General features: G+C 37.7%; 3 protein-coding genes across 6 annotated transcripts; 2 read left to right on the plus strand and 1 right to left on the minus strand.

Annotated features, from left to right (window-relative positions):
- Window positions 1-812: 812 nt before the first annotated feature.
- Window positions 813-3,666, plus strand: LOC126627917 (phospholipase A1 PLIP1, chloroplastic-like). The gene is made up of 5 exons (XM_050297486.1): window positions 813-1,506; window positions 1,593-2,093; window positions 2,281-2,340; window positions 2,427-2,840; window positions 3,077-3,666. Exons 1-5 carry the CDS (start codon window positions 841-843, stop codon window positions 3,494-3,496), a joined length of 2,061 nt encoding a protein of 686 aa, XP_050153443.1. The 5' UTR covers window positions 813-840; the 3' UTR covers window positions 3,497-3,666.
- Window positions 3,667-3,789: 123 nt separating this feature from the next.
- Window positions 3,790-6,160, minus strand: LOC126627928 (zinc finger CCCH domain-containing protein 1-like). Of its 4 annotated transcripts, none has more exons than XM_050297497.1 (5): window positions 5,997-6,160; window positions 5,789-5,871; window positions 5,164-5,353; window positions 4,270-5,078; window positions 3,790-4,099 (listed from the first exon to the last, which is right to left on the minus strand). In XM_050297497.1, the coding sequence occupies exons 3-5, from the start codon at window positions 5,198-5,200 to the stop codon at window positions 3,995-3,997; spliced, it is 951 nt and encodes a 316-aa protein (XP_050153454.1). In that variant the 5' UTR covers window positions 5,201-5,353; window positions 5,789-5,871; window positions 5,997-6,160; the 3' UTR covers window positions 3,790-3,994. The 4 variants fall into 4 exon arrangements, with proteins under 4 accessions (XP_050153454.1, XP_050153473.1, XP_050153460.1 ...); XM_050297516.1 differs by having other exon boundaries at window positions 5,164-5,356; XM_050297503.1 differs by lacking the exon at window positions 5,789-5,871 and having other exon boundaries at window positions 5,997-6,155.
- Window positions 6,161-23,697: 17,537 nt separating this feature from the next.
- LOC126613945 (uncharacterized) lies at window positions 23,698-24,210 on the plus strand. The gene has a single exon (XM_050281571.1). The coding sequence runs from the start codon at window positions 23,698-23,700 to the stop codon at window positions 24,208-24,210; it is 513 nt and encodes a 170-aa protein (XP_050137528.1).
- Window positions 24,211-25,627: the final 1,417 nt, after the last annotated feature.

Raw genomic sequence — 25,627 nt, forward strand, 5'->3', positions numbered from 1 at the left:
CCACCTCTGCCATCTCCACCCTATTACCCTCACTACTACCACCACTCCAACCATCATTGTTACCACCACCGCACCATTGCTACCATACACGAATTTATATTTATTTTGACATTTTAGTTATTATAGTGCCATACGAGTTTTCTATGTTTTTTTTTTTTTCAACAATCATTCTCAAATTAAACTATTGTATTCTCAAATCATAGAAAGAAAGAAAAAATTGTCGTTTTCGTTTTTATAAAACACTTCTTCAAAAATTGTTTTACAAGACGTTACCGGGCGTTATTTGCTCCAATGCAATCTCATTTTAGGCACAAAAAGTTGCATGGTTTTTCCCCGATATTATTGTCCCTAGGCATGTGGTTTGTACCTTAATTATATGCTTATCTGGTCCAACTTATAATACATATGCTGCGTTCGATGTTTACAATAACATCATAGTTAAGATGCTAAACGTATACAATTTATGGATTTATTATGTTCCTTGAATTTCACTGTCTTTTTTGTCAGGATTAAAGCTACATTTTGTCTAATTAGAAAGTCAAATGACTTCAAAACCCTTACCATAAAATGCATTATTCGAAGACTGGTAATTAGCCTTGTGCACAAAAACGTAATTCCGCAGTGTATCCGTTGTAAACGAGGAGTTTGAGCTGATTAGTGTGATTATAAAAGTCCATTACCATAAGCAGATTTGCTTTCAAGAACTCGGCCAAAAAATAAAAAAAATTATGAGTTCTGAACCCTCAAAGCTTCTTATGCGATAGAGTTGCACATTGTTGGCTAACACGAAGTTTGAATTTTCCAGGAAAAATCTTCATTACTTGCGTTTTTGGTGCAATCATGCCATGCAGATGCAGTTCACTAGTTATTCCTACCTCTCCGGCTTCCGCCACGACGGTAGACGTTTTCAAAGAGCACAACGGTCTCCGCCGGTCAAACTCCAACCAAGACCTTTACCGTCGTGCTACTATGCGGAGGTCTTATTCGGACAACCATCTTTGTTACCGCAGCAGTCGTATCCACGCAGCAGCAACAGAACCAAAACTAAAGAACAGCCGTTCGGGGATTTTCTCGTTTCAGTTTTCGAGTTCCATTCTCCCAAACTCGGTGAGATCATTCTCGTTTGATCCGGAAACGAGTAATCATAGGAGCATAAAGGCGAAGGACACGAGTAAGGAGACGTCTGGGGAGAGCGCCAGTGAGGAGGAGAGCAAAAGAGCCAATTGGGTGGAGAGACTAGTGGAAATCAGAAGTAAATGGAGGGATAGGCAGAAAAAGGACGATGCGGATGAAGACAGCGTCTGTGAAGCGGGTGAAAATGGTGATTGTGAATGTGGCAGAGATGAGGGTGGTTGTGCGGTGGATTATACTGCAGAAGACGATGGGGGAGAAACCAGTCCTGAAATTTTCCGGAGGTTTTTGGTTCGAGTTCCATGGTCTGATACCAAGCTGCTTTCCAAGCTATCCTTCTTGTGCAACTTGGCCTATGCGATGCCACAAATCAAGGTATGTGTTTGTTCAGCATAACGCACGAACCGAGTTTCGATATTTCAAGCACGATAAATAAATTCATACTTCTAATTCATTTGCAGGAAAATTATATAAAGAGATATTATGGCCTACGATTAGTAACAACTTCACTAGAGAAGAAGGCCGAAGATGAAATCAAAGCAAAACTAGATGACGACTCTAATTGTGTACCTGTAGCTGCCGAAGTAGCTAGTGAATCCAGTTCGGAGAAAGCTGTAGAAGCTGGGCAGAAGCGTCCATGCCGTCCTGCTGTTGCTTATAATATTGCTGCCTCAGCTGCATCTTATGTGCGGTCACGCAATCAGGACAGCCTATCACTTGGGCCCAAATCGCAGCAGGAGGGTGATGGCGAAAATTCACGAGAGGAAGGAGGGTACTCACCTCGAAGCTATAAGCCAGAGGTGGCAGTTTCCATGGCAGCGTCAACAATGACAGCAGTGGTTGCAGCAGGGGAAAAGGAGAAACAAGAAACAGCAAAGGACCTTCGGTCACTCCAGTCCTCACCTTGTGAATGGTTTGTCTGTGATGATGCCAGTACGTATACTCGATGTTTCGTGATTCAGGTAAACTTTTACCCCTTCATCCCTCTGGATCTGTGTTTGATAATAGCTCTCCAACAGTCTTTCAAATCCAAATGTGGGATTAAATAGACAGATTTCATGTGGCAAAATCATTCTGAATTCTGAAAGAAAGAGATACCGAAGAACATATTTGTAAATGCTTTGACATGCGAATTGTTCTTACCTGCAGGGTTCCGACTCCCTTGCATCCTGGCAGGCAAACCTGTTCTTCGAACCTACCAAATTCGAGGTAAGCATAGATACAGATAACACCCTTACTACTGTCTCAGAAGGAAGGAAAATGATTAGTCATAACATCTTCATATTCTTGTACAGGGGACAGCTGTGCTTGTTCACAGAGGAATCTACGAAGCAGCGAAGGGAATGTACGAGCGATTTATTCCAGAAATAACTGAACACTTGAATAGACACGGTGAGCGAGCGAAGCTTCAGTTTACAGGCCACTCTCTTGGAGGAAGCCTTTCTCTCTTGGTCCACTTGATGCTGCTGAGTAGGAAGTGTGTAAAACCCTCTACTCTTCGGCCAGTTGTCACATTTGGCTCGCCATTTGTGTTCTGTGGAGGCCAGAAAGTACTCGACAGACTGGGAGTGGACGAGGGTCAAATCCATTCCGTGATGATGCATAGAGATATCGTCCCTAGAGCCTTCTCCTGCAACTACCCTAACTATGTGGCCACACTTCTCAAGCGTTTAAATTCATTTCGGTCACACCCTTGTCTAATAAAAAATGTAAGTATCACCATCATTAAATCATATACCGTCACAAATTATGGGTTACGGCTTTAAACTCATCTGCAACTTACCACTTTAACCTCAGAGAATATTATTCGTGCTCAGAAGGCTTTAGCTATGCAGTAAAATGTTATACGAAAACCTAGAACTTGATATCGATAACTTATCTACTGAACTTTTACTTAGGGCAAGTTTCTAATTCATTTCTTATTGTGTGTGTTTCTTCTATGCAGAAAATATTATATTCTCCGATGGGCAAACTAATCATTCTCCAACCTGATGAGAATGAATCTCCTCCACACCCTCTACTTCCTCCGGGGAGTGCCCTCTATGCTTTGGACAAGACCCAACGTGGATTCTCTTCAAGTGTCCTTACGACTTTCTTGAACTCTCCCCATCCACTAGAAACCCTAAGTGATCCTACAGCTTATGGTTCAGACGGTACAATTCTACGAGACCATGACTCAAGCAACTATCTAAAGGCTGTGAATCAAGTCCTAAGGAAATACACAAGGACAGCTGTTCGGAAAGTGAGAAAAGAAAGGAATCTATTGTGGCCGCTACTTACTTCACCATCTCCACACTCCTGGAACCATGAAAGTAATCTGGAGAGCAGCGGGTTGGTAACTAAGGAGATACTCACAGGAGTTTAAAATCATTGTTTTGTGTGTGGGGGTTTCGACATGCATATAGAGGATGTTCATAAGAAAATAAGTAGAGGACTTAGTTCGTTCTCTCTGTTTCGTGTACATCTCTTACATCCTAACCGTCTCTGTATCTATGAACTCATCCTTGACTCGCCCTGAATAAAATGTAAATTTTCCAGTCCCTGTGAAGAGTCATTTAAAAGGGTACTACAACTGGGAGTACATAATTGTAATTTTCTTTAATACTAAACAAGGAGGAGTAAATAAGCACAAGCATGAATTCCGACACGACCACCAAATCAAATAAAGCTGACTATTAATTCCGATAAGCAAAGGCGAGTAATAAAGTTTTCCACTAGCTTTGCCACAATTGTTATGCATTTCTAAATTTTATCATACAATGAAAAGTGAACTCTCACTTCAACACTTAACCAAAGGAGGTAGAGGCGAAGAACTAATGCTGCCACATGACTTCAAAGCAAAGAAAGCAATAAGTAGTAGCAGCTATTTACCCTCTGCAGCCATTCTTTTCCGTATCTCATGAGCTGTGTTGAATATGCCAAGTGTAGGCTTGTCGCAGACAAAGCATTTCTTGTTCTTCGAATGATGCTGTGAATGAAAAGCATATGGTTAGAAAATACTTGAAAGAAACACATGGAAACAGAAAGAGCCTGTTATACTTGATACACTTGATTCATAAATCAAAAACCATAACTGAATGTCGTAAAGTTACCGCAACAATGAGAATGCAGATGGACACGTTAAGAAAGAGAGGTCACCTTTAGTGCACAATGCTCACAGAAGTAATGATTGCACTTAGTTACTACAGGATCAACAAAAGGCTGCCTGCAGATGAAACATGCAAAGGGCAACCCAGCATCATCTTCGTCGTCGTCATCTTCCTCAGTCTCGTCGACATCATCCTCACCCATAGCTAGTTTTCTCTTCCTTGCTTTCTCTGCTTCATCCCACTCTTTTTCCATCTGCCAGCCTGACTTGTAGTCCCCACGATCGTGCATAAACTTGCAGGAATCTCCATACCCACAGTAACCAGTCTCTTTGTAATCCTTACAGATGTCTGGCTGATAATCAAATCTCGTGGATGTCCTGATGTGAGCAGAAGCCCTGAGAGGCCCATGTGCACCTCCTGCTTTCTCACTGGCCACTGTTAGCTCTCTTCGGAACCCAGCCTTGTAATCAGTATATCCATGGATCCCTTTATACAACTTTTCATTGCCAGTAGTTTTGCCCTTTCCCTTCAAAGCCTCCTCTGCCTGCTTGAGAACTCTCTCGCGAACTGCTCGTGCATCTCTGGAGAACTCAGTCTCAGTCTCCATAGTCGCTGTTGCTCTGCTATCATTTTCAACTTGGATTTCTTTTGAAGACTCAAACTCAAAGACTGCTCTGTCATCAGATACAGAGCTCTTGGAGGGTCCGGTAGAAAAAAACAGCTTTCCATCAGACTTTTGGGCCTTTCTTTGGTTTGATAAGGATGTCCCAGACTTTGAATCGTCCTCCTCCTCATCTTCATCAGTCCTTCGCTTTCTAATGTTCTGCCTCCTTGATGGCTTCCGGAAGAAGTTGCAAACTGTAAATGCAAAAAAACTATGAATAGTGTACATAGCATATGCAACGTAAGCATATAAACAAAACTCATCAAGAACAAAAAATACCTTCTCCAGGCTCTTTATTTTCACCCGAATCCGCCATGTAGACACAAGAAAAGAAATGCAGGCAACCAAAGCAAGTAGAACAAAGTACAGTTCCAAGGCCTAGGTCAATTGCCGCTACTTGAGCTTATTGGAGCCGAATGGCCGAACTAAGGATTTGAGAGGTAGCTCTGAATTCCTCGTTTTATGGCTGCTGCTGGAAAACAAAGTTCACTTTATAAATTAACCAAAAAACCTCCAGAAAATAGAGAAAAAATCATAAGTTCATACATGGAAATCAACCAACACTAATAAAAAATGGAAAACAAAGTTCAACTCAAAAGAAAGTGGATCAACCAATACAAAGCGAAAATTTAAACTTTATCGAAGAAAACAAGAAAGAAATTTGAAGGTTTCACAATTCATTGCATCACGTGGTTTCTCAATACTAAATCAGTAAACCCTAACCATTTTGGTGAAAAAGTCCTGCAAAATTACTGTTTCTTTCCTGGGAAACATATGAAAAAGAAGGGAAGACGCATGAATCCTTGAGCCCATTCCAAACCAAAAATATATATGTATATGGAAGATCTGTGTATTGAGTGGCAAATATGTGCCGATTTCGTTTTTGGCATTTCCCAATACAGACCTGTTGAACATAGGATACTAAAGCTAATTGTTGAATACACATCAAGCTTGGCTTCTCTTTTAACTAATTGATCCTTTTCTTTCCTGCCAAAACCGAAAGGAGTTCATATAACCGGTTCATGCGCTTTATAAACACAGTCCCTAATCAAAATTTGAAACTTGATTAAACACTAAGAATTTGCTTCTGAATCGCATAACAAAGTTCAAACCTTTTGGGCGTGATGCTGCAGTCTCTGCCTGAAGCACCCAGAATTTGCTTTTGGATCCCCCCACAGACAAGAAGGGGTTTGAAGAAGAAGAAGAGGAGGAGGACAAGAATGGACTATTTTGGTTACCATGGGCTTACTGGACTCCTAAGTTTTTTTTCTCGTATTTTTGGATAGGGCTTAGAAATTGGTATTTACACCCAAAACCCTGAAAACTTTTCCCAACTTCCTGATTGTACACTCTGCCTATTCCATCTTTGTCAACCAAAAGTAAATGAAATTACCACTTTAACCTCCACATTAATATTGAGCAGAAATTAAAAATATAGGCAATTTAGTAATTACATGATTGCAAATTTTACTGTTTTTTAGTTGAGCATCACAGCCATGTAATGCTAACATATTTTATTTAAAATTTCTCTTCGTTCCTGTTTCTCTCTCTCCTCACCACTACTGACTTCTCTGCAGCACTCTCGCCAAAACATCCAAAAACCACCCTCCCACACTCCTCAAGCTCCCTTTGTTCCTGATTCTCTCTCATCAACTCTCATGGACTTCTCTTTGCAGCTCTCTCGCCAAAACCCTCTTCAACTGCCCACCTCTTCCCTCCCACGTTCTCCTCAACCGCAAGCATCATGATTTCACTTACCTCAAACTCCCACGTGTTGAAGAAACTTCAAAATTTTGTTCATACTTTTACCATTTTAGATGCCCAATTCGTTTTGATTTAAAAGAATTCATTACTGTTCCCACCCCTGCTTCTGCTGTTGTTGATCGCCATAAGTCAGCCGCTTCCGTTGGTTATGGGGGCCTCTCCTTCCTATGGTAGCACCAAGGTTGTTCAGAGTAATCATCATCATCACTCAATCTCAATGGCCTCCTTCCAAATTGCTGAGCCCAGGTTTAATTTTAATTCTCTTAATAGCTTTTGGAATTGGATCTTCAGTTTTATTAGTTTCATTGAGAGAAAGCATCCTTTCAATTGTTTAACTTACCAATTACATATTTGCAACAATTGCAAAGGAGTGTAGGAGGAAGTTCACCGACGGAGTACTAAGAGAATTACAAAGAAATAAATTTTGTAGTCATTCAATTAGCTTTAAAGAAGGTAGGTCATCATGCACGTACTATGTTTCTTCATTCCTGGTTTTGTGATGTGTTGTTTCACATTGAATACAGAAACCAATTGGGGTTTTCTTTGTAACTAAAGACAGGGCAAGTGACAAACTCATTGGAAAAAAAAGGGACATGGTTATTTTTGTTACTATGTTTGTCAATCTTAGTTGTATTTTCTCATTTTTGTTTACTGTATTTTCAATTTTAATAACTTATTTTTCAATCACTTTCATGGATATAGCATTATAATGGCTGCGGAAGTGTACAACTTACAATAGGGGGATAGTTGGATTACCCCGATTTATAGATTCCTTGCTCATGGCACCCTTCCAACATGAAACAAAGTCTAAGTATATGTCAACAAGACTATACAAATAAATGAATAGTTTCACAGTGTATTCGTTTAATCATACATTCCAACACATTCATATATAAGCCAACTGTGCTTCAAAAGGGTTCAACATACTTTGTGTCATTTGCCACTTGCTACAATGTGCCTCGACACCTTGCCCTTATTCTCACCAACCAGGTGATGAAATGTGAAGAAGGAACTCATCTTCATGCCACCAATCAGGTGATGAAATGTACAACCCGTATTCTCCTTCATGCCACTAACCAGGTGATGAAATGTACAACTTGTAGTCTCATTCATGCCACCAACCAGGTGATGAAATGTACAACCTGTACTCTAATTGAAGGAATTATTTTGTGAAACATGTTCATTTGAGCAACATCATATAGCATGCAATTAACAATTAAAGGCGGAATCATGCTTACATGCACTCAAAAACAAAACATTTACCACATGAAATTCAAAGCCTAGTAGATTGGTGAACCAATAATCAACTCAAAACATAAGTGAGTTGAAATTAATACCTTTGTAGATTCCTCTTTGCATAAGCAAAGGCTAATCACCCAAAGAGATAAGGGCCTTCATTCCTTGCTTCTTAGATCCATGGATTTGGATGGAAGAATAGGTTCTCCAAGTTCCCAAAATTGAGAACCTCTAATTCTCGACACCAAGGTTCGATTGTAGAAGAAATGAGTGACCTTGGAGTAGTAGGATTGCTAGATGTACCCTCCAAGGTGTTGGCCTCTTTAGAGAGAAAATGGAGAGACAATTCTCACCTATTTTCCCCAAAAATAAACCCATTTTTCACTTAATGAATATTTAGTTATAAAGTCATTTATATAGTCACTTCTTTAAGTGACCTAAACAACCAAAACCCTAATTCATTTCATCATGGCCATCCATTTAGGGGATTTTGGGCTTTTGGGCTTTAATGAATCTTTATTCATTAAATTGTCATACAACTTAAGTTAATGGGCTTGACGTTCGAAGCCCATTGGGCCTTAAGGTCCAAAACTATCCCGAAGTCTTTAACGAACTTATTCGTTTGATTAATTAACATATTAATTAATCCTTGCCATAAATAAATGATTAAACCATTTAATCATTCTTACTCATTTCCGTTTAATCTTCAATCTCCACCTTTCACGGTGTGCGATCCATTAGGTTCCTTTTAGCGAGGTAGTGGGCGATTAAAACCATTTTACATCGATTGTAAATTGAAACTATTTTCAATTCTCCCTTTAGTGATTATACACGTTTAGGGCTTCCACAAACCATGAGTGACACCTAGCAGCATATCATGGTTACCCAAGCTAATCAGAAGAGGTTAGAGAACCTATTCAGTTCGAGATTACAAATGCAATACGGTCCTTCTCTAATCTAATACTCTTGACCACATTGTTTGGTTTGATAGTTTATTTTCTCATGTCTACTATCCAATGTGTGTCTTGTGCTTATATGATTACCTTGAATGTGATTCGGAACGCATTCCCTAATCTCATTCATACTCTGGCCAGAGATTCAAATCATATCAGAGAGTATTCTCCTTCAAACGGTTTGAAGGTTAGAGATCCCTTGTTGCGCATTCACTTGTCTCCATAGCTAAGCGGCTTGACCCCAACGATGCCGTGGACACCCTCCTGGTGGGATGACTTTGACATAATCAAAGATCAAGGTCTTAACCACAAGACAACTATGATGCCTCAGGTCAAAGGACTACTTTGCATTATCCCAACCATGAGTTCTCATGTGACATGGAATATGAGAACTCTTCGTTGATCGCGTTCAGTGAACTCATTCTCTATTGAGCACCTACCGTACTTGTCTTGATGTCACACACACCAATGATTCGAGACTAATCACTCTCCCTGAGAGAAGACATAGTACGTACTGATCTTAACGGACTGTCAACGCCCAATTGGCAATCCTATGATCAGGAACGTTTAGGATGTGTCTACGAAAGAATGGTCTCATGAATCTAACTTCATTAGATTACATTCTCCCAATCACAAATTCCTTGGACTTTATTGTTTAAGCATATAACATTTATATGAGACGGCTCAAACAATAATTTATGCCCTTTATATGTTAAACTAGATTAGTTTAACATGTGAAATGTCCGTAAAGTATCATCACATGATTGGCTTTAGGGCACATTTCCAACAATCTCCCACTTGCACTAGAGCCAATCAGCTTGATCATCAATGATGATATCTCTTCTGTAGTCATTTCATAAATGGCTGAATAGTAGGCCTAGGCAGTGGATATCTATATGTGTTATCCACAGAAGCAACCTTGAGAATAATGACGTCACCATTATACATGATTCTCAATCATGTGGTTCAGTCTCTCATTTGTGTTCGGATCTTGATGAGACCTTGATTCCCAGGCTTGAGCTATCGCCCCATTAGTGTCATACACTTTCTGGTTGGAACCGAATAGAGAGTTCATAAATGAACTTTCCCATCCAAACAACATTGTTGTAAACTTCTATATGGCAATATATTTTGCATTCATAATGGAACACACTAAAGTCATTACTTTAATGTTTCCATCCAAATATCTCTTTAGTCATAATAAAGAGATATCCGTTTATCTCTTCATTCATAATGAAGAAACATCCAATGATGGATTAGATTCATAATCTAATACATTTACGCTTCCATTACGTCACTTTGATTCTTCCTCGATCTTTGAGGAATTTATCCTTTAGTATTTCTTAAATACTTAAGGACTCACTTGACAGTTGCCATGGTTCTGATCCTGGGCTTGCACTGATATCGTCTTGTACCGTTCTAGGTACAACTCATATCAATGTTTTTCATACAATATGAAATACATAAATCACCTTTCTGCGTATGCATAAAGGATTATATTTACGCATTATTTCTTTGGGAGTCAAAGGGTACATTCCCTTTGAGAAGGGCAACTTGCTAGTCTCACTAGAATCGTCCTTCTTATTGAAGTTTATCATCATATGAGAAACTTCCTAGCATCCATTGTCTATTATTAGGGATTGATATAATCCAATTATATCATGAAATATATCATTATAGATTTCCATCCCATGTATATAGACTATATCTCCCATATACATTCTATCTTCATATAATGTATTAAAGTCATAACTTTAACGAAGAAGTATTCTTTTCATTTCCAAAATTAATATATCATATATATTAAATTTTAGGAACATGATTAACTCCCACTAATCTTTTGTAAACCTAGTAAACAAAAGATTCATTTACATCTTTATGAGAAATCAAACGATTTGATCCTTTTTCCTCATAAAATGCAAATAGCTCCCACTAACTTGCTAAGATCCATGATGGATGGATCTCTACAACTTACATGTCTTGTGATTTATAGTTTTAGACATATATTATCAAGACTATCTTAATAATGGTTTCGGAAACCCATATTATGTCCAAACATTGAATCACCATTTAGTTGTAGCTAGCAATCTTCGAATTTATTGAAACTAAGACTACGTCAAAAATGGTTCCTTTAGAGTCAACCATTCTATTTGATTGTAGTCACCTTAAGCTACCAATTAGCTTTGAAGGTTTCATTATTTCGAGTCAAATGGTACTTTACCATTTTCTTGAGTATATATCGTATATGCACTCAATGTAGTCATAAAGTTCAAAACCATTCAACTGAGACGGTTTATAAATCCTTATCGACTACCTTGGAGCTTGTGGTATAGGAACTAGGTTGTTATATTTGTTGATTACTTCCTTGTCTCTCAAAGAACCCATTCTTCGAGTTCTATCTCTCGTTCATTTGCTTTTAGGCAAATCACATTGTATTATTACAATGAACTACCCAACAAAACAACATTTGTTAGTTGGTTTATAGAAGCGATATCCAAAAGTTATTTTAAGGATATCCTACAAGATTGTTATCAAACAAATATTGCTTGTTAGCACACAACCCCAAATCTTTAACATGCTTAAGATTTGTCTTTCTTTCCAACTACATCTTATGGAGTCATGAAAATATTGGAAGATCTTCTCATTGACAATCATATTGTTTTTAGAAGTATATATCCTATATATGGGTAATAGATAACATCTAACGAACTAAATCTTATTCGAGTTCGTTCTTCTCCTAATGGAGAAATACATTATCATATGATGCTTATTTCCTTGATATCTTTCAAGGAAACTTATCTAAAGTGTTACCTTTCCTTGGATCAAACCTAAGGAGGTAAATACTTTAGATGTCTAACTCATCAACTTACATTACTTGAATTTCTTTGAAACATTTTGCAAAGTATTCGGACTTGTGTTTATTCAAAATAAACTATAGTCCAACCGAGAGTGATCTTCGGTGAATGTTATTCAACATGAGTAATATTATGTTTGTGGACAAGTGCCACTAACATTTAAGTGAATTAACCTCAACAACTTTGTGATTCTTTCTTCTTTCCAAAAGAATAAAGATTCGAACATTTCGCCTCCATACAATTTTAACAAGAAGGTATTGGATCCGGATCTAACGATCCAAAGCATCCATCTTTCACCAACTCGTAATTTATGTTTTAGAGGTATCACAACTTTAGTTGGGATTAGTCACTACCTTGCAACCTTTTGGGTTTTAAGCATCATTATTTTCTAAACAGTTAACACTACCATATTATCTCTACTATAGAGATAATTAATTAGATTACCATAATCCAATCATTGATTAATAAAGAACATTGTTTTGTCAAACAAAACATTTATCCATTTCACATAGTGACGGAATTTAGTTCCTTAAAATTGGAATATAAAGACAATCTATGTTTTTCCAATTTCTTTGGTAGTTCATATGAGGAAGTAAGTACCATCTGCTTTCGCAGAGATCTACATTTGATTCACGCTTCGAATGTGAAGTACTTTCTCTTCTCTCATTAATCTTCTACTTCTTATTAGCCACACTTTTACAACGATTGTAAAACATAGTCACTAATACGGAATCATGCATTCAAGTAGAAGAACCAACTGTTTTGAACTATTCAAGAACAATTTACAACACCTTCGAAAGGTGTGTCCTTGACACTTGCAAGACATTTCTTGCAAATACCCCTTCCAATGTCCATCCTTTCATAAAGAAAGTTTGTTCCCTTAGAGTTATTTATCTTCTTTATTTGACTTTCACCTTTGACTACATTAGTCATGGTCCCTAAACTCCCACTATCTCTCTTGAAACCTTTTTCAATTGTGTTATACACATCAAACAATTTTGGAGAGCATGTGGTTTATTGTTCACTACATAGTTTACAATAAACTTAGTGAACCATTAGGATAGGGACACAAAGGTGAAGTCCTTGCCTAGTTTCCGTCTCATTAAGTGGTTTATCACTTCAACATTCAATGATTCAAAATCATCATAAGTCCATGTTAATGGACTACTTTTGTCAACCAACCATTATGTTCTAAACATAATTACAAACTTTAAAGAGTTGTACAAGGCAACTCTTATTTCTTCATACAACAAATTGTAAGTGAAGAATCATGGCACATAAAGTGTCCATGCCTTTGTGCTTTCTTCTCAAGTTCTTTGTTCATTTAATCAAAGAAACAAGCACTAAGTGTTTGCATTGACTAAGAGTTGTTCAAAGCAACTCCTATTTCTTCATACAACAAATTGTAATTGAAGAATTATGACATTAAAAGTGTTGTCCTCTTTATGATAGACCTTTTCTAACATATTCTTCTAATGATACATTATCAATAGTAAGATTGTGAGGATGAGACTACTTAGATACATATGCAATCCTTTTAAGACATTCTTTGGGATTGTGGTACCTAAGTCCGTAAACTAAACGTTCGGTTTTGTCAAGTGTTGGATAACGTTTGCAAATATATTGGTAATCAAATACATAACGAATATAAATTGATTGATTTTAAGCCATTTGATTTGGGTCTTTAAATCAAATAGCACCACCCACTATTTTTGGCAAATTCCATATCCCTCATAGGAATTCGAGAGTTTTGGATGAAACTCCTAGTAGGTTATGGGAGGCTCACTATTACCAAGCCCACCTCACGATGATACGATATATGGCTAGCAACAATAATAATGAGAGAGTACGCTTACTCATTTGCAACTCATGCAAGTACCCATCTTATTTGGCCTCTAGAGAATGTAACCTCACAATGATATGATATTGGTTCCATTGCACTTAGTTAAGTTCTTCCCACCATGCTTAGTGTGTGAAGGGGTTCAAGAATAGCCTCACGATGATACGATATATAGCTATCCTCGTTGCCTACACTCACCTCATCATATGTATATGGATTCCTCCTGAGTATAAGCATGCACTGTGTACTCCCCCATGATAGGGTGAAGCCGGTGTACAAGTCATAAACGATTGGATCCCACCACGGTGGAAGGCCACGAAGAGATATTCTAAACATCTCTCGCTTATCAACTTAATATTGGTTTGGTTGAGGGTTTTAGGTCTCATCACATATAAACATATATTTTAATCTCTATTAAAACAATTTTGGTCCTCTTACAACTATTGGTCCATCTCTTTGTTTTAGTTGTACATAATACTCCCACTATGCTTTTAAAACGATTTTAAAGCAAGAGTATATGATACTACTAACATAAACTTTGCATTCATTTGATGGACTACATAGTTGTCTTAGGGCCTAAGGATGATTATGAACCTTTGTTTAGATTCAACACGAGCCTTGTGTTGAACCTCGGTCTAGGAATGAAGATTGATTTTAGTTACGCGTTTAATCACATTAAGGCGTGTTGTCTTATGGGCGTTGGACCCAACTACTTCATTTTCATGCATATCATATAAAGCAAGAAAGAAGTACTTCAAAGTAAATGTGAGCTTATGCTCATTACAACATTTGCATATAACAAATTACTTTAAAGTAAAGAAGAGCTTAAGCCCTTTTACAACATTTGATCAAATCAAATTACAACCAAAATCTAATCTACACATTCCCATGGTTCAAACAAATTTGAAACGGCCTTTCACATAGCTCAATTATATTAGGCTTAGGTTCATAATCACCCTTTAATTAATTAACACTTTAACTAATTAATTGAATGCAACATTTTCATTTGGTTTTTGTATCCATAAAATTGATTTAAATGGAGCTAAACAAAATGAAAATCCAATTCTCATTTAAAGAGACAAAACAATTTTGTTCTCATCCTATTTGGGCCATCATGCAATTAACCTCAACTTTTGGGCCATATTGCAATAACAAAAACTTTTGGGGTCACTTTGTATAATACACAAAAGTCACAACTTCATGTAAATACAACTAGAACCCAAACTTTTAATAATGCAAAAACATCATTAAAGGAACAAAACAATTTGCCCTTTAGCGTTTTTGGACCTAAACGTCAAAACGTAAACTTTTGGGCCAAAGTGCAAATACACAAAAGTATCAAAACTTTATGTAATTGCATAAAAGCCCCAAAAGTACTCCCTTTGAGGGAGTGGCTGGTTTTAGGGAGGGATAAGGTTGGTGTGTGTGTTGATTTGTGAGTTTTGTCAAAAACATGCAAGTGTATGTAAGATAAGATATGTTTTTGAAATAATTCAAACACAATTATTTCAATCATCATTTATACAAATATTTAACACTTTAAATACATAATAAATCATTTAAAAACATATCACATAAACTTTATGAAATAATTCAAAACTTTGAATCAAAACACCAAACCTTTTTGTTCTTGGCAAGAACAACAAGAACAATGAAGAACATCCATGAAAAACCCAAATTTTTCCATGAACCTTTTTCACCCAAAAACATTCCAAAACCATTCTTACTTAAGGGAAATAACATCTAACCAAACTAGGGTACTTAGGGGTTCCAAAGAACACATTAAAACACTTTTAACAAGTCAAACAAGAACCCAAAAAACCACCCTTTGGATTTGGCCGAATTTTCCCAAAAGCATGGCACCAAATTTTAGCTCCAATATTCATGCTCATATGAACAACATCTACAACATTTGAGATAACAAATTTTCCAACAAAATTTACTTTCAAAGAAGCAAGAATAAAGCTTGTAACAATTACAACTTTTAGATCACAAACTTATGAACTACAAAACACAAAAGGATTCACCAACTACTAGACCTAGGCTCTGATACCACTTGAAGGAATTATTTTGTGAAACATGTTCATTTGAGCAACATCATATAGCATGCAATTAACAATTAAAGGCGGAATCATGCTTACATGCACTCAAAAACAAAACATTTACCACATGAAATTCAAAGCCTAGTAGATTGGTGAACCAATAATCAACTCAAAACATAAGTGAGTTGAAATTAATACCTTTGTAGATTCCTCTTTGCATAAGCAAAGGCTAATCACCCAAAGAGATAAGGGCCTTCATTCCTTGCTTCTTAGATCCATGGATTTGGATGGAAGAATAGGTTCTCCAAGTTCCCAAAATTGAGAACCTCTAATTCTCGACACCAAGGTTCGATTGTAGAAGAAATGAGTGACCTTGGAGTAGTAGGATTGCTAGATGTACCCTCCAAGGTGTTGGCCTCTTTAGAGAGAAAATGGAGAGACAATTCTCACCTATTTTCCCCAAAAATAAACCCATTTTTCACTTAATGAATATTTAGTTATAAAGTCATTTATATAGTCACTTCTTTAAGTGACCTAAACAACCAAAACCCTAATTCATTTCATCATGGCCATCCATTTAGGGGATTTTGGGCTTTTGGGCTTTAATGAATCTTTATTCATTAAATTGTCATACAACTTAAGTTAATGGGCTTGACGTTCGAAGCCCATTGGGCCTTAAGGTCCAAAACTATCCCGAAGTCTTTAACGAACTTATTCGTTTGATTAATTAACATATTAATTAATCCTTGCCATAAATAAATGATTAAACCATTTAATCATTCTTACTCATTTCCGTTTAATCTTCAATCTCCACCTTTCACGGTGTGCGATCCATTAGGTTCCTTTTAGCGAGGTAGTGGGCGATTAAAACCATTTTACATCGATTGTAAATTGAAACTATTTTCAATTCTCCCTTTAGTGATTATACACGTTTAGGGCTTCCACAAACCATGAGTGACACCTAGCAGCATATCATGGTTACCCAAGCTAATCAGAAGAGGTTAGAGAACCTATTCAGTTCGAGATTACAAATGCAATACGGTCCTTCTCTAATCTAATACTCTTGACCACATTGTTTGGTTTGATAGTTTATTTTCTCATGTCTACTATCCAATGTGTGTCTTGTGCTTATATGATTACCTTGAATGTGATTCGGAACGCATTCCCTAATCTCATTCATACTCTGGCCAGAGATTCAAATCATATCAGAGAGTATTCTCCTTCAAACGGTTTGAAGGTTAGAGATCCCTTGTTGCGCATTCACTTGTCTCCATAGCTAAGCGGCTTGACCCCAACGATGCCGTGGACACCCTCCTGGTGGGATGACTTTGACATAATCAAAGATCAAGGTCTTAACCACAAGACAACTATGATGCCTCAGGTCAAAGGACTACTTTGCATTATCCCAACCATGAGTTCTCATGTGACATGGAATATGAGAACTCTTCGTTGATCGCGTTCAGTGAACTCATTCTCTATTGAGCACCTACCGTACTTGTCTTGATGTCACACACACCAATGATTCGAGACTAATCACTCTCCCTGAGAGAAGACATAGTACGTACTGATCTTAACGGACTGTCAACGCCCAATTGGCAATCCTATGATCAGGAACGTTTAGGATGTGTCTACGAAAGAATGGTCTCATGAATCTAACTTCATTAGATTACATTCTCCCAATCACAAATTCCTTGGACTTTATTGTTTAAGCATATAACATTTATATGAGACGGCTCAAACAATAATTTATGCCCTTTATATGTTAAACTAGATTAGTTTAACATGTGAAATGTCCGTAAAGTATCATCACATGATTGGCTTTAGGGCACATTTCCAACACTAATATCATTTGGCAACTTGCCACTTATGCCACAAACTAGGTGATGAAATGTACAACCCGTACTCTCTTTCATGCCACCAACCAGATGTTGAAATGTACAACCCGTACTCTAATATCATTTGGCAACTTGCCATTCATGCCACCAACCAGGTAATGAAATGTGATGAAAGGTGATGAAGGAACTCACCTTCGTACCACTAACCAAGTGATGAAAGTAACTCACCATTCGTTCCACCTACCAGAAGACGAGTGATACAACTTGTACATGTGAACTCCTACCATTCATAAATAATCAAAAACCCTCAAGCTTGACAACTCAACTAGGTGAGCACTTATGCCCAACAAGAGTTATAGTCACCAACAAAGTCTTATTGCAAGCCAACAACAACTTCAGTGCATGGCATACGAACATCAAACTATTCAGCCCTCTTGCATCTGCTTCAGACATTTCCCCTCTGTAATAATGCAAACACTACAACTCGTAGAAAGCTTCACATACTCTTGATCAAGACAGTGTGAAGCAAAACCAATTTATGGTTCCAACAAGAGCTTCATCAAAGGAGTTCAACCACAATTCTTAAAAGCTTCACACACTTTTAATCAAGATAATGTGAAGCAAAACCAATTTATGGTGCCAACAAGAGCTTCATCAATGAAGGGCAACCACAATTCTCAAAAGCTTCACACATTCTTGATCAAGACAGTGTAAAGCAAAACCAATTTATGGTGCCAACAAGAGCTTCATCAATGGAGGGCAACCACAATTCTCAAAAGCTTCACACACTTTTAATCAAGATAATGTGAAGCAAAACCAATTTATGGTGCCAACAAGAGCTTCATCAATGGAGGGCAACCACAATTCTCAAAAGCTTTACACACTCTTGATCAAGACAGTGTAAAGCAAAACCAATTTATAGTGCCAACAAGAGCTTCATCAAAGGAGTTCAACCACAATTCTCAAAAGCTTCACACACTCTTAATCAAGATAGTGTGAAGCAAAACCAATTTATGGTGCTAACAAGAGCTTCATCAACGGAGGGCAACCACAATTCTCAAAAGCTTCACACACTCTTGATCAAGACAGTGTGAAGCAAAACCAAATTATGGTGCCAACAAGAGCTTCATCAATGGAGGGCAACCACAATTCTCAAAAGCTTCACACACACTTGATCAAGACAGTGCAAAGCAAAACCAATTTATGGTGCCAACAAAAACCTCATCAAAGGAGTTTAACCATAATTCTCAAAAGCTTCACACACTCTTGATCAAGACAGTGTGAAACAAAACCAATTTATGGTGCCAACAAAAACTTCATCAATGAAGGGCAACTACAACTCGTAGAAAGCTTCACACACTCTTGATCAAGACTGTTTGAAGCAAATTCAATTTATATGGTTCATCCAAACCTTCGACTACTACAAGGTGTGGCTTGCATCACAATCTCTTGCTCAACAGTGTGGAAACAAAATTTGTATATGTTGTCTCTCCCATATTTTCAAATTTCTAATTTTCCAAAAAAAAAGGGGGAAATTCAACAAAGGTTCACCACAAAAGCTTTGCCAACAAAAGCTTCACCAACAAAAGCTTCATCAATGGATGACAACTACAAATTCTCAAAAGCTTCACACTATCTTGATCAAGATAGTGTGAAGCAAAATCAATTCATGGTACCCAACAAAAGCTTCAACTTTAAGCTTCACCTACATAGCTTCAACACCAAAGCTTCACCTACAAAGCTTCACCTACAAAGCTTCAACTCCAAAGCTTCACCTACAAAAGCTTCAACTTCAAAGCTTCAACTCCAAAGTTTCACTTACAAAGCTTCAACTCAAAAACTTCACCCACAAAGCTTCAACACAAAAAGTTTCATCCACTATAAAAGCTTCAGCCACAAAACCTTTACCTACAAAAACTTCACCCATAAAAGCTTCACATACAAAAGCTTCACCCACTACAAAAGCTTCACCCACAAAAGCTTCACCCACCACAAAAGCTTCACACACTCTTGATCAAGATAGTGTAAAGCAAAATCAATTCATGGTACCCAACAAAGCTTCAACACCAAAGTTTCACCTACAAAGCTTAAAACATATATATATTCGAAAATTCAAAAATTCGAAAATTCAAAAAACAAATTGCCTAGGCCTTATTTTTTTTGGGCCTAACAACTTTCATAACAAATATTTATGGAGGAGTTTTGGGCTACCACTTAGAAAGGAAATGCCTCATTCGTCAACTCCCTCGACCGGAGATTTAGGGGACTCCTATCATATGCTACTGCACCTTGATACTCGGAAGTCTCACGACCACTCAGTGACTTGGATTTTTCAAGTCTCCAATCGAGAAGTTTTCCTCACTCGGGAAATTAAGGGAGCACTACCTCAACATAGATGCTTCACTCACAAAGCTTCAACATACAAGCTTCGACCAAAGAAAAATTCAAAGAACTTAGTGAAGAAGGCTTTGGTGTATTTAACACAATACGTTGAAATGAAGCAAAGTTTATTTATTCATATCTCTGATAAGTTACAAATATGTACATATACATGAATCAAAATAAACAAACAAGATGGCGCCTTCACAAAGGTTGCTCAGGAGAAGTCTCAGCAGTCGGTAGAGCCTCATAAAGAGTAGGCACCGGAGGGTGATCATTCGGAGCCTCAGTACTGGGCAGAACCCCAGAATGAGGAGGCACCGAAGGTTGATCATTTGGAGCTTCATTATGTGGTATAGCCCCAGAAGACGAAGGCAATAAATAACTTTGGAACAAACCCACAAACCTCTGATGATCAAGTAAAATCTGACCATCAGATTCCTGCAGTTGGTCAAGCTTCATCTTCATGTTTGTAGCATAGTCATGCTTGAGCCCTCTAATCTCCTGTTTGAAACTTATCACTTCAGCCGCTAATGATTCAACTTGGCGGGTTCGAGCAAATATGCGTTGTGCCATATTAGACACGGAACCTGCACACTGAACACTGAAAGCCAGGGAATCCTTAACTGCCAACTCATCAGACCGTTTAGAAAGCAGTCTGTTATCTTTGGCAGTGAGAAGGTTCATGGCCACCACCACAGCGGTCATATCATTCTTCATCACATAGTTTCCAACGGTAAGAAGACCAGTAAGGGATAAGAAAGATGGGTGCCATATGTTGTCTTGAGGAGACATAGCTACCTCTTCACCAAAGTTCAAGTCAAAACGACGGTCAAATGGGCCAAACATTTTCAAAAATGATGAAGGAGAACTGAGGTCCAATAAATCTCTAAAGTACAAAAATAAGGGGAAAATCCTACAAGCAATAACTCTCTGAATGTACTTCTTGCACATAATTGGTGCCCTTATAAAAGAAAGGGCAACATGGCCGTTGGTTCAAAAATCGAAGAAACACCACTATTTGGATTTCGAAGAGGCACCACTTTCCACACGCAACATCAGCTTATCGGGTACCATAGATAACTTTGCCAAAGATCTTTGACAAAGTTTAGACATATAAATTTTGAAGGTTTAGCTACCCTACTATTACCCACAAGGGTAAAGGAACAGCACCATTGCTTGATAACTGGAAAGTCCCTATATGTGTCAACCTCTGTGCTCCGTGGCAAGGCAGACTGGCAAAAATGCCCAACCTTTACTCACATTCGAGAAAACACTCCTAACAAGATTGCTTGCTCAAAAATCGAAGATGCACCACTCTCCGAATCTCGAGAGCCAGACTCCTAACATGATTACTTGCTCAAAAATTGAAGAGGCACCGCCCTCCGAATCTCGAGAGTCAGACTCCCGACAAGATTACTTTCTTAAAAATCGAAGAGATACCGCTCTCCGAATCTCAAGAGTCAGACTCCCAACATGATTGCTTTCTCAAAAATCGAAGAGGCACTGTTCTCCGAATCTCGAAAGCTAGATCCCCGACAAGATTGCTTGTTCGAAAATCGAAGAGGCACCGCTTTCTGAACTTTGAGAGCCAGATTTCATTGGATAAAGCTTGTCTGCAATCTTTACACGCAACATCAGCTTTCCAGATACCACAGACCACTTTTTCAAAGTACTCTTACAAAGTTAAAACACGTGAAGCTTGCAGCTCCCACTACATTGCTATGACCAAGAAGGGTAAAAGAATAACATTACTACTTGTTGTTAGGAAGACTCCTATATATGTCGACCTCCATCCTCCACGGATAGGTAGACCTGTAAAAATGCTCAACCCTTCCTCATATCTGAGAGGGCACTCCTGAGGAAGCCTCTCGAAATACTCAGCTTCCCCCCTAATAATACCTATGCAAACCAGCCACACTAGAGCAAGAGTATCTCATATCATCAGGGTTAAAAGCAAGAGTATCCCATATCATGTTTTTTCCCTGTCTTTTTCTTTGCCATTGTTCTTACCTGCAAGACAAGAAGAAATAGAGCAATCAGTCAGCACTTGAAATCAAGTTTCCAGTCAAGAATTGACCGCCTAGAACCCCTTGCCTGATTACTTACCTGGCATTACTCTCGAGTACTCATCTTCAACATTTTATGCTTCCAGAGAAGATACCACATCTGCTTGAGGAACAGATAGGGCAAATAAGAATGATACAAAAAAGCATGTAGAGACAAGCGTAACAGAACATGTGCCAATACATCAACTACTTTGTCAACAGCAAAGGTATCCCATATCATCAAGACCGAACGTACTCTAGATTTGATGGACTTGTTTTGACCCTCAAATTCTTGAGCCGGCCTTATACTTTGGAGGAAACTAGAAAACCCTCCAGCCTAGTTCAAGAATAAGCATGTGGAAAATTACTTCTTCAAAAGCAAAAGTATCTCATATCATCTCTTCTCCTTGTTCTTCTCTTTATCTTTCATGCTGCCTGCAAGATAGAGAGAATGAGAACAATCAGCCAGAACTCGAAATCAAACTTCTAATCTGGGACTGATTGTTTGGAGCTCTGATTGCTTACCTTGTCTGTCACCTTTTCGGCAGATCTCTTAGCTCGGCGACTTAGGGAACTCTTACTACATAGTTTGTATCACGCTTGACCAAGCCTGAAACTACAAGTAAGCTTCAAGTGAAATTGATACAGTACCTTGTGCATCTCAACCAGTTAAAGATACCACCCATGGATAGAGGAAGAATACTTTCAGAGAAGATGCCACATCTACCTATGAGATAGATAAGGCAAGTGAAGACGATACCACACTTCGGTACTTAGAAGTTTCGTGATTACTCATTGGCTTGGATCTTGCAAGTCCCTAACCGATAAGCTTCCTTCACTCGGGAACTTAGGGGAGCACTGTTTGTACCATACTTGACCAATCCCGAAACTACTGAGCACCGATCAACGTTATACCGTCAAGGACCCAGAAGAGCTCTAACCAGGAGGCCAATCACAATGTGCCACGTGTCGACATCAGAAGCCAATCACAGCGCGACATATGTCAACATCAGAAGCCAATCATAACATGACACGTGTCAATGTCAGAACAAAGCTAGAAACTCTTATATAAAAAGAGATCATTCTCCCACAATATTTCCTAATGTCATTTGTACTAAATCATTCACTAGTACTCATTAAAGGAGAGCTTGAACCTATGTACTTGTCTAAACCCTTCACAATTAATAAGAACTCCTCTACTTCGTGAACATAGCCAATCTGGGTGAACCACGTACATCTTGTTTTTGCTTCCCTATCTCTATCCATTTACATACTTATCCACACTAGTGACCGGAGCAATCTAATTAATGTCACAAACTTAACAATTTTTGTTGTACCAAAATCCTCATTGATTTTGTGCATTAACATCATCAATCTTTTGTTGCGAGATCTAAATGCATTGTTACAACAATATGGTAAAAGAATTTGTGATTATGATCTTCCACAAATTAGCTCAACAACTCTAACAAATATACAAGATGAGCTCGCAGTTCATGTTCCCCCAGAAGACCTGTAATCAGTTCAGACATTAAACAATGATCAACGTATTGCATTCGACACAATCATGATAGCTGTTACATGTAATCAATCAACAGCTTTCTTTGTAGATGGTCCCGACGGTACTGGATAGACTTACCTTTATCGTGCAATTCTTGCTTCCCTAAGGAGTGATGACCTCATAGTTATTGCAATAGCCACATCTGGTATTACAACTACTATTTTACCTGGAGGAAGAACAACATATTCACGATTTAAGATTCTTATCGACTTATTGTCCACCAACACTTACTCTATAAGCAAGCAATCAGATTTGGCAGAACTTCTAAGGCGTGCAGTTGTTCTTATATGGGATGAAGCCACTATGACTCATAGGAAAACATTTGAGGCTTTAGATAGAACCTTACGAGATATAACGGGCATAGAAACACAATTTGATGGCAAAGTGATGATTCTTGGAGGAGATTTTCATCAAGTTCTTACTGTAGTGCCTCGTGGAACCAAAGTGCAAACAATAGATGCATGCATTGTAAAGTCCTCATTATGGAACAAGATTCAAGTTATCCAGTTGAAACATAATATGAGAGCTCAACAAGACCCTGATTTTGCAGAATTCCTACTTCGTGTTGGTGATGGAAATGAGTCATTTGTAGAAGATGATATGATTAGAATCCCGGATTCATGTGTTATTCCTTGGCATGGCGATGAATCAATTGGTGAGCTTATTGGTTTTGTATTTCCAAGATTAGAGGATAATGCTTTCAACATTTCTTATATGGTTGATATGGCTATCATCACCCCAAGGAATGAGGACGTTGACAAGTTAAATGAAGTGATGTTAAACTCATTTCCTGGGGAACAACACATTTATTACTGACTTGACGATGACCCTCAAAACTTATATCCATAAGAGTTTTTGAATTTTATAACTCCAGGTGGCTTACCTACTCATAAGTTGACATTGAAGTTGGGCACTAATCATTCTCCTTAGAAATATTGATCCAAAAGTTGGGTTATGCAATGGAACAAGGTTGATATGTCGGTGATTCTTTCCAAATTGCATTGATGCTGATATATTAACTGGGCATTTTAAGGACACATAAGTTTTCCTGCCACCCATTCCTTTGAAACCTTCGGAAAATGTAAAGCTTCCGTTCTCTTTTATACGTCGACAATTTCCTGTAAGATTAAGCTTTGCGCTGACCATAAACAAATCTCAAAGCCATACAATTCCATATGTGGGTGTCTATCTCCCTAATCATGTGTTCAGCCATGACCAACTTTATGTAGCTTTGTTAATAGGAGTTTCCACACATACAACCAAGTTCTTATAAGAAATGGTGTCATTGCAGGACAATATGGAGTTTATACAAGGAATGTTGTATATAAAGATGTTCTAACATCATGTCATATGCAACAAGATGAATAAAACATCAGGTTTACTTACTTATCCCTTTAACATTATTTTCTTTCTTTTTTTTTTTTGGCCAAAATGAATCAATTATTACAAATTGATATTTTTCATTTAGACTTGAGTATAAAATTTGGTTCTCAGATAAAATTTGGACTGGGGGTACCAAAATCTCAGATAAATACAAAGACCATCTTACCTTTGGATGTTTCTACCCTAAATAGTTTGACGACCGTCTTACTTAATTTCCCAATACATATGTGGTATTTTAGTTTTGAATTTTAGTTTTTTTTTTTCTTATATGTTCTGATGTCCTGCTCATATGGTAATGCTTTGTGCAGGTTCAGTCATGCCTTCCAATTTGTTCTACCAATTTAAAAAGTAAGTCATATTCAATTCCCTGAAGATTTGGAATTTGAGGTGCAATTGTTGCAAATTGTAACTCAGTTATGCATTTTCTTTTTACAGCAATTGTTATCTTTGCAAATGTTTCTAGTGCTCAAATGTTGTATATAAAGATGTGCTAACATCATGCCATATGCAACAAGATTAACAAAACGTAAGGTTACTTACTTCTCCCTTTAACATTATTTTCTTCCTTTTTTTGCCAAAATGAATCAATTATTACAAATTGCTATTCTTCATTCAGACTTGAGTCCAAAATTTAGTTCTCTTTAATCTATTTGTGAATGAAAGAACTACTTGGTCTATTTCTAAAGCTTGATACAATAGTTGAGGCCCCTAATTCTTTTCTTTAATTTTGAATGCATAGGGGCTGTTGTCTACGATATGCTGAAAATGCAATCTAGAAACTATTATGTAATTATGGGAGAGCTCAGTTATTCATTATATATATGTTTTGTCTTCTCTATATGCAATTAAA

The sequence above is a fragment of the Malus sylvestris genome, chromosome 1, assembly GCF_916048215.2.
Source record: "Malus sylvestris chromosome 1, drMalSylv7.2, whole genome shotgun sequence".
NCBI lineage: Eukaryota > Viridiplantae > Streptophyta > Magnoliopsida > Rosales > Rosaceae > Malus > Malus sylvestris.

Coding starts and splice junctions, on each gene's coding strand:
- LOC126627917 (XM_050297486.1), top strand. CDS start 841: ATGCCATGCAGATGCAGTTCACTAGTTATTCCTACCTCTCCGGCTTCC. Junction 2,094..2,280: donor CTCGATGTTTCGTGATTCAG/GTAAACTTTTAC, acceptor TCTTACCTGCAG/GGTTCCGACTCCCTTGCATC. Junction 2,841..3,076: donor ACCCTTGTCTAATAAAAAAT/GTAAGTATCACC, acceptor TCTTCTATGCAG/AAAATATTATATTCTCCGAT.
- LOC126627928 (XM_050297497.1), bottom strand. CDS start 5,200: ATGGCGGATTCGGGTGAAAATAAAGAGCCTGGAGAAG. Junction 5,079..5,163: donor AAATAAAGAGCCTGGAGAAG/GTATTTTTTGTT, acceptor TTGCATTTACAG/TTTGCAACTTCTTCCGGAAG. Junction 4,100..4,269: donor GTGAGCATTGTGCACTAAAG/GTGACCTCTCTT, acceptor TTTCATTCACAG/CATCATTCGAAGAACAAGAA.
- LOC126613945 (XM_050281571.1), top strand. CDS start 23,698: ATGACTCATAGGAAAACATTTGAGGCTTTAGATAGAACCTTACGAGAT.